At 35.5% G+C, this 11,937-nt stretch overlaps 2 protein-coding genes across 3 annotated transcripts in view; one reads left to right on the plus strand and one right to left on the minus strand.

Annotated features, from left to right (window-relative positions):
- Nucleotides 1-7,903, plus strand: part of LOC111463896 (phosphatidylserine decarboxylase proenzyme 2-like) — a 25,364-nt gene extending 17,461 nt beyond the window's left edge. The window contains exons 13-21 of the mRNA XM_023107848.1: nucleotides 746-846; nucleotides 1,457-1,504; nucleotides 2,927-3,073; nucleotides 4,991-5,086; nucleotides 5,175-5,249; nucleotides 5,375-5,467; nucleotides 6,079-6,165; nucleotides 6,246-6,296; nucleotides 7,561-7,903. Of these exons, the coding sequence (XP_022963616.1) occupies nucleotides 746-846; nucleotides 1,457-1,504; nucleotides 2,927-3,073; nucleotides 4,991-5,086; nucleotides 5,175-5,249; nucleotides 5,375-5,467; nucleotides 6,079-6,165; nucleotides 6,246-6,296; nucleotides 7,561-7,710 (848 nt within the window). The 3' untranslated portion in view covers nucleotides 7,711-7,903. The remainder of the gene's footprint in view (nucleotides 1-745; nucleotides 847-1,456; nucleotides 1,505-2,926; nucleotides 3,074-4,990; nucleotides 5,087-5,174; nucleotides 5,250-5,374; nucleotides 5,468-6,078; nucleotides 6,166-6,245; nucleotides 6,297-7,560) is intronic.
- Nucleotides 7,904-8,994: 1,091 nt separating this feature from the next.
- On the minus strand, nucleotides 8,995-11,732 carry LOC111464026 (putative clathrin assembly protein At1g03050). 2 transcript variants are annotated; one of them, XM_023108071.1, is made up of 3 exons: nucleotides 11,242-11,732; nucleotides 11,027-11,202; nucleotides 8,995-10,894 (listed from the first exon to the last, which is right to left on the minus strand). In XM_023108071.1, exons 1-3 carry the CDS (start codon nucleotides 11,730-11,732, stop codon nucleotides 9,762-9,764), a joined length of 1,800 nt encoding a protein of 599 aa, XP_022963839.1. In that variant the 3' UTR covers nucleotides 8,995-9,761. The 2 variants fall into 2 exon arrangements, with proteins under 2 accessions (XP_022963839.1, XP_022963838.1); XM_023108070.1 differs by having other exon boundaries at nucleotides 11,027-11,732.
- Between the last annotated feature and the right edge of the window lie 205 nt (nucleotides 11,733-11,937).

Below are 11,937 nucleotides of genomic sequence, written 5' to 3' on the forward strand. Positions count from 1 at the left end.
AAAAAAAAAAAAAAAAAAAAAGAAAAGAAAAGAAAAGAAAAAACATTGTGCAGACAACATCCACCTGCAACTGCAACTGAGCTGGAAAATAGGTCAACTTTAACAAAATGCTTTGCTTCACCTCTTGAACACCATTTCTCATAAAGACCCAAATCAACATTGAATAGAAAACACCAGTCTCAAGACCTCCATCGAGAACCAAAGCTAATTATCTGGGACACAACTACCCTCTTCCTGCTATTACTTCAAAACTTAACTCTTCCTCAAGCTGTTGAAAATTCCTTGAACATAGCCTGTAGTTCACCTTTCTATCTCTTTTTCCTTTTCTTTTCATGCTCCCTTTTATCTTCTTTATATTCTCTTCATTCTTTCCTTTTGCTTTTCAAAACTCATCAATAAAGGACAGCCAATACCTGCATTCCAAAATCACCAAGCAAATAAGGAAACTGCTCCTCTTTCAACACTCTTCAATGATAAACTTTCCTCAATGTATATCTGCAAGAAACTCAAAAAGGCATTGGAAAAAAACTTTAGAATACTTTAACATATTACTTTTACTAAATTTTAATTACTTTCACAGTTTCACTTGTGTAATTCTGATCTCATTATCAAATTTTGAGTTAAACTTCAATTATATGCTCCACTTTTACTACTATCAGGTGGCTTTTTATATCATATTATTTTATTTTTCATTCACTCCTTTGTTCGTTTGCTTTAAACCGACATACTTTGACGGTTAATGCAGGGGTGAAAGAACTCTTACATAGCATTTCTGAAAAGCAAGGAAAGCGGATGGATTCAGTTGAATCTGCAAAAGATATTCCACATTTCATTGAATCTTTCAAGGCAATGATTATTTTGAGTTATTTCCCTTCAAGTTTCACTAAATTTCAAAATTACATATTATAATCGTCAACGTTTACTTTCTTGAGTTATTACAATTGTTAATAGGTTTTATCGATGGAGCTTCTGCAAATGATAATGAAAAGTGCATATATCCATGAAATGTTTTAAAGAAGATGGTTTTAATAGTGACCTAAATATAATTGAACTGACATTGTATACTAGGTGCAAACAAAAAAGCCTTTTCTCTAAAGAAGGGATATTTTCAATGACTGTTCTTACGAATTGGTGGGGGTGTCTTAAAAGATTTTTACAAGGTGAAAATGTTAGAATTCTAAACCTACCATATTCTAATTAGATTGTAAGAGCTAGAGAGAAAAATGAGATATTCATATGTTAAGGCAATGGGGAGGGAAGATTAAAACATCTCATTGGTTTGGCTAAAGTTTTTGAACCTTTAGAAGGGAGATGGTTTAAAAATTGGCAGCCTGAATTTGACAAACCAATTGGAAAGAATTCATCTAGCTCTCCGGTCCTTTTGTACTTTTTGATCTCTTTAACCTATAGTTATGTAAGTCGCATCTTGGATGACAAAGTTTATTGGGTTTTGCAGGATCAAATCAATATGAATGAGGTGAAGCATCCTTTAGAATATTTCAAGGTACACTATTTTTTATTTTTTGAAAAAATGTAAAGATTGTTTTACTAGCCTGCATGTTTTGTTGAAGTATTGATAAAATATCAATTTTTTCTTAGCTCATTAGCTTAACTTTTTTAGTTTTAAGTGAGTTTAACGTGGTATCATAGTAGGAGGTCATGGGATCGAGCTCCTATATTGTTATTTCCTTCCTAGTTCATATTGATAACTACTTATTGGACCTATGTGCAAATTTCTTACCACAAGTGAGGGATAATATTGAACCCTACGATTTGATCCTTGTTTCCACATTCCAAATATTGCTTTATATTACAAGTTGGTAACATACCATAATTTTGTGCTCTTGAAATATCTATGATTTAGGTTTTGGAAAGCTTAAGTTTTTTGTCGTTACTTGAGTGTATCTTAGTAATGCATTTTGTAAAGCTTTTAAAGTGTGGTTTACTGTTTCGTATCTCTCCTACCTTCATGAATCTAGATTTTCATGTTAAATGGAGAGGGAGAAAAACCCATAGTTTTTTCATTAATTTTCATCTCAAAATCTTGGAACGAAGTAACTTTTTATATCAAGTTTTTTTCTAGTGTTTTACATGTGCAAGTAACACTTGTCTCTCGTTTCAAATTTCAGAAAGAAAGATTGCTTTATTTGTGTTTGTAGAGTTTTATCTTTGGCGTTGTGTGATTTGGGGATCAATTAACTGTGCTGTTTCTTACTCTTGATTTTTTTTTTTTTTTTTTTTTTTTTTTTTGCCCACATTTAAACNTTCTTGACAATAGAAAGATGTTTTCGTATGCCCTTTATATTCATTAACTTTTTCTCAATCAAAGGTTAGTTTTTCATTTAAAAAAAATAAAAAACAGGTGGACAAATTTGGCTTAAAACTAAAAGGCTAATTGTTTTCTCAAATATATTTAAGGCATTGATAGGCACCTATGTAGAATATTGATATCCTACGTGTTCTCCAACTTCAAATATCGGAAGAGGGTTTATCTTGTGGGCTTAATATTGGTTGAATGACTTTACTCTTTCTTCATTTTGTCATCTTATTAGTTGGGGTGGAGATTTGAACATCTATTCACTTGCAGAGGTTATAATGCCTTATCTAATTGAGCAATGACTTCACTTGGGGACCCACAGTTAAACATAAATAAATGTATTGAGAAAAAGATATTAAAGCTTCAATTTTCTACTACTTTTAAATGACTTGCAAATAATACGTTTTTTTTCTAGAGTGCTGGAATTGGGAAGAGGATGTTATTACTATCCTCTTTCATATTTGAATTTTCTTAATAGTGCATAACCATCTGCATTAGCTGTGGCATTATTTAAATTCAGCTTGAGTACAGACAACTTTATTTTGTATTATTGATTTAAGAGCGGTTTCTGCCAAAAAAAGTATATCTTTTTGACTCTCACATTTGCAGACATTTAATGAATTCTTTATAAGAGAGTTGAAGCCCGATGTGAGACCAATTGCACATGTGGAATGTGATGATGTTGCCGTATGTGCTGCTGATTGCCGATTAATGGCATTTAAATCAATCGATGACAGCCTAAGGTTGTGGATTAAGGTACTTTCTACCTTTAATAATGTCAATATAGAGTTTATGGACTCTTGCCTACATATGTTTTTCATTAAAGTTATTTAGCAAGTAGTTGGTGGATTATGTTTATTATTCTTAAGTTGGAAAATTGATAGAACTTGGTTCCCAAAATTGACATTTAACCCAGATGCGACCTAGATGTTTTATTTGAAGGAAAATTGTCAAAAATTAAGCCTCCTTTTCATAACCATTTTGTTTCTAGTTATCAGTTTTTGAAAATTAAGTGTAGAATCACTACTCAACCTAGCCAAAATTAGAAAAGAAAAAAAAAAAAAAAAAAAAAAAAAAAAAAGGGAAAAATATTCTCCTTGTGCTTTCAATTCATTTATATATATATTATTTTTAATTTTAATTTATTAATTTTATTAAATTTTTATTTTTATTTTGATGTTCTAAGTTTTGATCACAGCGTTGAAGAGCTTGGCGCATTCGTCAGAAGTGGGAAGGAGGAGCCCGACACAAGCTTGAACGTATCTTCAGATCCAAACTCTCTCTACTCCCCGTTCCAGATCTCTCCAAAACGCGTTTGGATCTCGGATTTCTTCGTCACAATGTTCTAATCGCTGCATAATCTCCACATCTCTGCTTAATTACGCCTTGCTTCTTGTATTCATTCCGATCTTGGATACCTTTTTTGGAGGTTCGATTTGAACTCAATCATGAATCCTTTCTCCTCAGGGACGCGTCTCAGGTTAGCTTCCAAGCGCAGTGTACCCATTTTCGCATATTACTTTTCTACTGTTACAATTCTTATTTGTTCCAGCTGTTATTTTTTGCACAATTTTCCGCTTTCTTATGGGTTTCAGAATGGAGTTCNTTTTCTTAGAACTCAAATGTTTTTTCAAGGAAGATGGAAAACTTACCTTCTTTATTATTATTATTATTTTTTTTGTGGTAAACATGCTGATCTTTTAAAACCAGAAAATAAAAAACAACATGATTACCGAATGGAGGTGAAAAAGCTGAACTGAATTGACCGACTAGTATAGAAATCATGCAAAGAGAATATATACGATCTGGGGCTTACCACTTATGAGTGGCAAATAAGAGTTAAGAGTAAGTCTGATAAGATGGATAATAGTTCCCTGGTTGGGATATGCTCAATCTTATCCTTTGTCTTTTCCTTTTTTCCTTTCCTTTGGACCAGAAACAAGGAAAGAAACTGAAAACATGTGTTCGAAGGAATGACCTTGTTTTACGAACTATTTGTGTAATTTTTAGCGTTAAAAAAGATATCACCCTCATTTTTTATATTTTTTTACATTTGTGTAATCCATTAAATAAGGGAAGTAGTCAATTTTTATAATTCATTTGTATTATTACCTAGTATTTAGGGATCTATTTAGATTTATTGTTACGATTTAGTTAGTTATAGAAAGCCATGCACCAAAAAATTATACTGAAAAGTAGAAAGATAATTGAGACTCTATGTTCTTAATAATATAAAGAAATACTGGCAGAGTTCTGTATAATGAGAAAAAGTATTTTGTTCTATCTTCCATGACCAAGTCATCTCGTGCCTCTCTTGGTGGCATGGGCTGTTGCAATTAATTTTGCATTGCATGTTAATGATAAAAATAAACTAATCTAAGCAGGAAGAATATAAACGGGAAAAAGTATAATATCATTTCCCTGCTGCAGCCGATGACTTACACTTTGGTGTGGAGCCGTAAACTATGTTTTGTTTCCCTTTAAACACCCTTCTTGTAGTGGACAAAAAAACTCACGTAAAAAAACATATTTAGATGGAACATTGCAAATATTTCAGTCAAAATGTAATAGATGATATTCTAAATAATTCTGATGAAAATATACTTTATTGAAATTGTACAATAACATTTTTGGGGTATTTCCACATTTCAAATTGTTGTTTTGGACTTGTAGGGGCGGAAGTTTTCAGTTCAAGGTCTTCTAGGGCAAGAGATAAGCGCGGGTGCTTTTATGGATGGGACGTTGGTGATATTTCGTCTGGCACCACAAGTATTTACCTTATTTTCCCTATACATAACAGGGTGATGTATTTAACCTTATCATTTATTATCAGCTAAGCAGGGTTACTATGTTTCAGGATTATCATCGCTTCCATTTTCCAGTCTCTGGATTCATTGAACAAATTGTAGACATACCTGGATGCCTGTATACTGTATGTTTATTGAATGCATAAAAATCTTGCTTCGTTTTTTTTTTACTTCTTTTTAAACATGATTTCAGATCTTGCACTTTCCACTAAACTTGTTTTTCTTTTATTTTTATTTTTATCCTTGCTAGGTTAATCCAATTGCTGTCAATAGCAAGTATTGCAATGTCTTCACAGAAAACAAGCGATCAGTAGCTATAATTTCATCTTCTGATTTTGGCAAGGTCTATCCTTTTACTTTTGGTCTTTTTAAATATCTGAGAACACTGTTTACTACTTCCAGATGTTGGTTATAAGGCGAGTGCACAAATTAGTTGGTAATATTTATATGAAAAAGATTGTTTTGTGTGAAAGAGAAATACTCTATGTTAGCCCGAACTTCAGTAATATGTCCTGATTTCTAATCGAATGGTATGGAATTGTGTACAAACTTGCATCCCACTATGTGTTATTTGTTTAAGAGATCAAGCATCTATCTATCTATCTATCTATCTATCTATCTATCTATCTATATATATATATAACTGAAATTGCTACGGAGTAGACCTCAAGTTCTAGTATCACAAGGAACCTCTTTTAAGGTTTAAGTACCTTTGTTACGTTAACAAACTCAATAAATGCCATTGTAGATGTATGAGTCTTATGATTTTATATTACTTAAAAAACTCTGTCATCTGTGACTTTCATATTTGTTGAGTTGTTGTGTGGCAATGCCTTGCAAGTATAATATATTAGGCGCTTAGCTATTTTATATTTCCTGAACTCTTATCTATGGAGTTGAAAGACAAAAACACCGCATTTTTCTTTTGACAAAGAGTATCGCCATCTACTATAGGTTGCTTTTGTTGCAATTGGAGCTACCATGGTTGGCAGCATAACCTTCACAAAAGGGAAGGGAGATTATGTAAAAAAAGGAGAAGAGGTAAATTTACGCTAAATACCTTCTTCATATGTAGCATACGTACGATGGCTTAACTTCTAACCGATACCCTTTTTCTGCAGTTTGGGTATTTCTCTTTCGGTGGAAGTACTGTAATTTGCGTATTTGAAAAGGCAAGTGTTCATTTAATTTGTCGTAGTTTAAATTTTTGTTTCTGTGTCCATTAATTCAATTACTTCATACCAACCACGTGGAGGTTGAAATCTATTTCACCTGACATAGCTGTACTAATGGAGATGCTGAAGCTATTTTTTGTTTTTTTTAGAAAAAGCTTGCATTGATGGAACTCTTTGGAAGATAACTAAAAATTTCAAACTGAAGTGATTGAAAGTTTGGGAAATCTTAGAAGTTTTTTCTTTTTTAAGATCTTTTTTCGCCTGAAGTATTTATGAAAAGAAGTTGGTATGCTTGGGTCAAATATTCACATTTTCAGAAGAACAAGAATACAGCATTTATTTATGCCATCTGCTAATATATCAGAAGAATCGAAAGGCAACAGTATAAATGTTCATATTTCAACAACACAAGCATTGTGGAACTGAAAGTTGGTCAAAATTGCTTTCTACAATCTTACAGCTGATGATGTGCACTTTTCCTAGCCATTCAATGTGTGGAAATAAGTTCTTTTTAAGTGAATCACTTATTGTATGTGTACTTTTTATAGGCAATTTGTTACATGCTTCATCCAAAAGCACTAAACATTTTTTTTCTATAAAATTTCAAACCACTTTTGATCATCACAATTTCAAAACTCCCTTTTAATTGATCAAAAGCACTTTTTATCTATCTAAAATTTTAGTCACACTTTTAGTTTTCTATAAGCACTTTAAAAGGTATGTGAAAGATACTTCATCGACATTTTGCCTAGTTTTTCCTCATTGATGTGTGTTTCCATAAAATGATTTAGTTGTAGTCTCACACCTGATCATAATTGATATTTAATCACTAAGATTTCATAATTATGTGTAGTACTTTTGGTGTACTTATGTGTATATTTTCATCATTATCGTTGAGATTTTTCGACTTTTATCTGGATTTACAAATAGGCATAGTTCAGTTAATTCGATCGAGCATGGTTATCATTATGGGTATGAATTCGAAGCCACCCACCAAATCTTCATTGATTTTTCAACTTTTATGCAGCCTATATTACTTGACATGTGCACTATACATTTTTTCGCTCCTCTTCCCCATTAGCTGATGTAGCCTATCAAATAATGTGTTTCGTGTATAAAAAAAGATCCAAACTTATATACCTACATATGAATTAAAAGTTTCTATTCTGTTCTGATATTTAGTTTTGACTAATGAAAAGTTCCACTTTTACCAGCTATCTATTACAAGTTTTTGAGATACAATCTGGAAATATTGATGCAGGACTCGATCCAGATAGATGAGGACCTGTTAGCAAATAGTTCCAGATCACTTGAAACTTTGGTTCGTGTTGGGACTAAGCTTGGTGTTTCTACTAGAAGAGTTTCTCAAGCTGATTTGCCAGATGTAAGACGCTGTGCCTTGGATGACTGAAAATGAGCTCATCAGTGTATGTCGTTTTCTACCTTGTTCATAGTTATCTTGAGTATTTTCTGAATCTGTCAATTCCATCTATTTACTCTGATATTGTCGCCATCCCACGGAGGCAGAAGAAAAAACAAAAAAGGACAGATCTGATTGATTTTGTGAATACCAATAAAACCAACTGTGTTGTATGTTGCCTGCATTGATTTTTGTATTTCATTTTCTTTAGGTCTTGGAAAGACATATTTGGCTAATTAAATGGATCATTTATGAAAATGGATATTAATTTTCTTAAGAAGCAGAAAACCTTTCATTCCAAAAGATCAAGAAGAATATAAAAGAGAACTTCCATTTCTCTTTATTCAATTGTGTTATCAGAAGTAGAGTAGTGCCATGTTGACTCACTAATTCACCACTTAGATCTTGTTGCCTTCACTCGCTCATAACTCTTATTTCCAGGAGTTATTTGTGCATGTTTCAAGCTTAACTGACTTGAAATTGTGAGAAATTTGTGATGTTTAAGTCCTTTTTGTTGTGGTTTATGTACGTAAAACAGTTGCAATAACATAATGTTATAGGACTAAACTCATGCATACTTCTTGTGAGATTGCACAACGGTTGGGGAGGAGAACGAAACATTCTTTATAAGAGTATGAAAACTTTTCCCTAGTAAATGTGTTTTAAAAACCTTGAGGGAAGCTCGAAAGGGAGAAAGCTCAAAGAGGATAATATTTGCTAGCGGTGGGCTTGGGTTGTTACAAATGGTATCAGATTTAGACACACCTGGTCATGTGCCAGCATGGAGCCTGAGTCCTGAAGGGGGGTGGACACAAGGCGGTATGCCAACAAATACGCTGAGCCCCGAAGGGGGGTGGATTTGGGGGGTCCCTCATCGATTGGAGAAGGGAATAGTGCCAGAGAGGATACTGGTTTCAAAGGGGGGTGGATTTGGGGGGTCCCTCATCGATTGGAGAAGGGAATAGTGCCAGAGAGGATACTGGTTTCAAAGGGGGGTGGATTTGGGGGGTCCCTCATCGATTGGAGAAGGGAATAGTGCCAGAGAGGATACTGGTTTCAAAGGGGGGTGGATTTGGGGGGTCCCTCATCGATTGGAGAAGGGAATAGTGCCAGAGAGGATACTGGTTTCAAAGGGGGGTGGATTGTGAGATCTCACATTGGTTGGGGAGGAGAACGGAGCATTCTTTATAAGGGTGTGGAAACCTCTCCCTAGCAGACACGTTTTAAAAACCTTGAGAGGAAGCCTAAAAGGAAAAGCCTAAAGAAGACAATATCTGCTAGCGGTGGGTTTAGGTTGTTACATTTCTAGAAATGTTATCTAAGAAAATCCGTATGGGACATTCTTGACGAACATTTCTTTTTATCTTCCAGAGCAGATTATCTAGGTTTGTCTGCCATTGCAGGGTATCATTGATCTTGTCTTAGCAATAGTATCATGAATTGAGTGCATAATCCAGACTCTTCACTGATTTTATTTTCCTAGAAAAACAAGTTGGTCGGCGAATGACTCAACCTATGTATTTGGTATTTACACATTCTACTTCGAGGTGTAAATCACTGAAACTCTTTACCCTGCCCCTGTGTCAATGAAAGAATCTCATTTTGGACTTTGACCTTGCGAGCACCTACTCAAAATAGGGAGGGCGCACTACCGTGAGAGAAAGAGCTCCTAACTACTGTACAATCAATATCTCGTTACCTCATGCATACAATATAACTAAAAGCTGCCGTAAGTGATATTGCATGAGTACACTAACAAGAGAGGAAACTATGAAGTATAATGGATTACGGGAGACTTTTACAACTAGGAGATCAGAAAATTAAATAAACACAAATCTAATGTTAAATAAATTGTTTATTTACCTTGTGTCATCCCTACCAAAAGTAACAGCACATACAAACACTGTATTGTCGTCTTTTACTGAGTAAAAAAGCACAAGAAAAAAGAAAAAAAAAAAATGAAACTAAGGACCATAAAATTACAAGGTGAGTTAACGAACCGTTAGGAGCTCGTACGAGAGTTGGTTTAACTGCCCTAACAACTAGTAACTGTGTGTGTAGCCTCCTGTATAAGGGTTGGGCTGTATTTGTCTCCCATCCCTTGCATATTGCTGCCACATGAGCTGCTCCTCCACCAACAGCTTCTTTTTCCTCTCCATCTCCGACATCTGAACATATGCCGGAGGTGCCACAGCCACCGATGCAGCAAACGGGTCGCTCATGACCGAGGATGAGCTTGCCACACTGCCTTCCGAGGTCGAAGGGGCTGGCAATGCAAGCAGGGCTGGTCTCCCTGCAGACCCAAGTGCCATGCTGCTTGCACTGCCACTCACCCCATAACCTGAGCCAGCCATTGTTGACATCGTTGTTGTTTGCTTATACATGCCATCCAAAAGAAGCATATCAAAACCTCCACCAAGGTCAGTTCTTTGATTTGATAAATTGCTTGCTGATTGAACCAATGCAGTTTCCCAATCTGGTGCGTCGTCGCTAAAGGCTTCCCACGGTAGAGCTGGTACCGAAGCGTCGATAATCGGAGCACTTCCATCGAATAAAGCAAACGCCAATTTCTCTGCATTTTCTTCTCTTGTCATTTGATGCTCCTCATCAAGGTTCAAGAAATCACCCATCATAGGATAATGTTCATCACTCTTCTCTTTTGCTTTCATCTCATTAGTTTCATTCTCTTCGTTCACTAATAAGGCTGTTTGTTCCTCCTCGAAGCTCTCAGGTGGTGGAAGAGCTTTAATGGAATTCATGTCGTGTTCTTGTTCTTCCTCTTCGTCTTCGTCTTCCTCTTCCTCTTCCTCTTCCTCTTCCTCTTCCTCTGTGATTTCCACTTCATTTCTTAGGCATTGAGCCAAGGCAGACTTGTCCTTGATGAACTCATCCATGACTTCGAGTTTCTTTGGAGTAATCTTTTCGACTTCTGGGTACTCGGTCGAGCGAGCAATTCCAATGTTTCTACACCAAGAATAGAACATTTCAAGTTCATCAAATTGCTTCCCAACACGACAGAAAATCTCATACACTCTGACACAGTCGCGGATCTTCAAATCCATGAAACGATCAATTAGGATTCCCATAGTTTCGGTTATGTCATAATATATTTGGAAACTCTCCTTTACGATAGGATATAATGCTACTAACACCACCCTGTTTACCTTTGCAGCACCTATACAAAAAAAATCAATAAAAAACTAATCAATTTCATCTAGTTTAATAGCCATGAGTTTCAAGTTATATATTTCTCTCGCCTAAATTCGAACGAACGCATGCAAACACACGACACATAAATGAAACGAACCTGTTGGACGACAAGCCAAAAAGCGTTCAAGAAGCTGCTGCAAATGTTGTGTCTTTGAAAATATTTGTTCAGTTGTCATTTCATGTAACGGAGTGGCTCTTATCATAATAGTCTTATTATTATCGTTGTCGTCGTCATCGTCATTGTTGGTATTACTACTATTACTATTTCTATTACTATTTTGTTGTTGGTCTTCTTCCTCTAGCAATCCAAACGCACTCCTTCTCCCCCTCCGACTTTGCATCCTATACTCAAGCCTTTCATCAAGGTACAAAGCATAAGTACGAACAAATGCAGAATAATCCCAAGAATTCGACTGAGAAGTATCCCTAAAATCCGACATGTTTAGAAACCTCGTCCCACGCCTCGTCGAGAAAAAGATCTCTTGCTCGTAAGCCGGATCCCCTTCCGACACCAAACGTTGTATTAACATTAGTGTCTTGAGTGCCACCGTCCAATCCTTTGTCTTGTTCAATCGCCTAGACAACGTATTAACACATGCACTTATGTAAGCCTTTGAGTAGCATGTGAGGCTTAGAATCTCTCGCACATGGCGCTCCTCAGCTGGGTATTCTTCATGTCGTGTGGCTTTCACGATGGCCACTTCCAAATCCGACAAGGAATTGCTGCTACCCACCTTGGCCAACCCTATGCTTGTCTTGTCCTTCACAGCTCCTAATGCTCTTCTAATCTTGCTTGGCGCCATGGATTGTTTGGTTTTTTTTCCTCAATCTTGTCACTTTTTTTCTCCTCTTCTAACCTTTTCTTTGCTTTTTCTTGGTGGGTTTCTCTTTTCTTCCTCAAATTCAACGTTCCATCAACGTTTCATTGTCCATTATTCTCGCATCAAAAAGTGGGAGGCTTTGTAATGTGTTCATCATGTAAGGCTATTTTAGTTTGTTTATTAATAG

This window comes from Cucurbita moschata, unplaced genomic scaffold, assembly GCF_002738365.1.
Source record: "Cucurbita moschata cultivar Rifu unplaced genomic scaffold, Cmos_1.0 Cmo_Scf00029, whole genome shotgun sequence".
In the NCBI taxonomy this organism is placed as follows: Eukaryota; Viridiplantae; Streptophyta; class Magnoliopsida; order Cucurbitales; family Cucurbitaceae; genus Cucurbita; species Cucurbita moschata.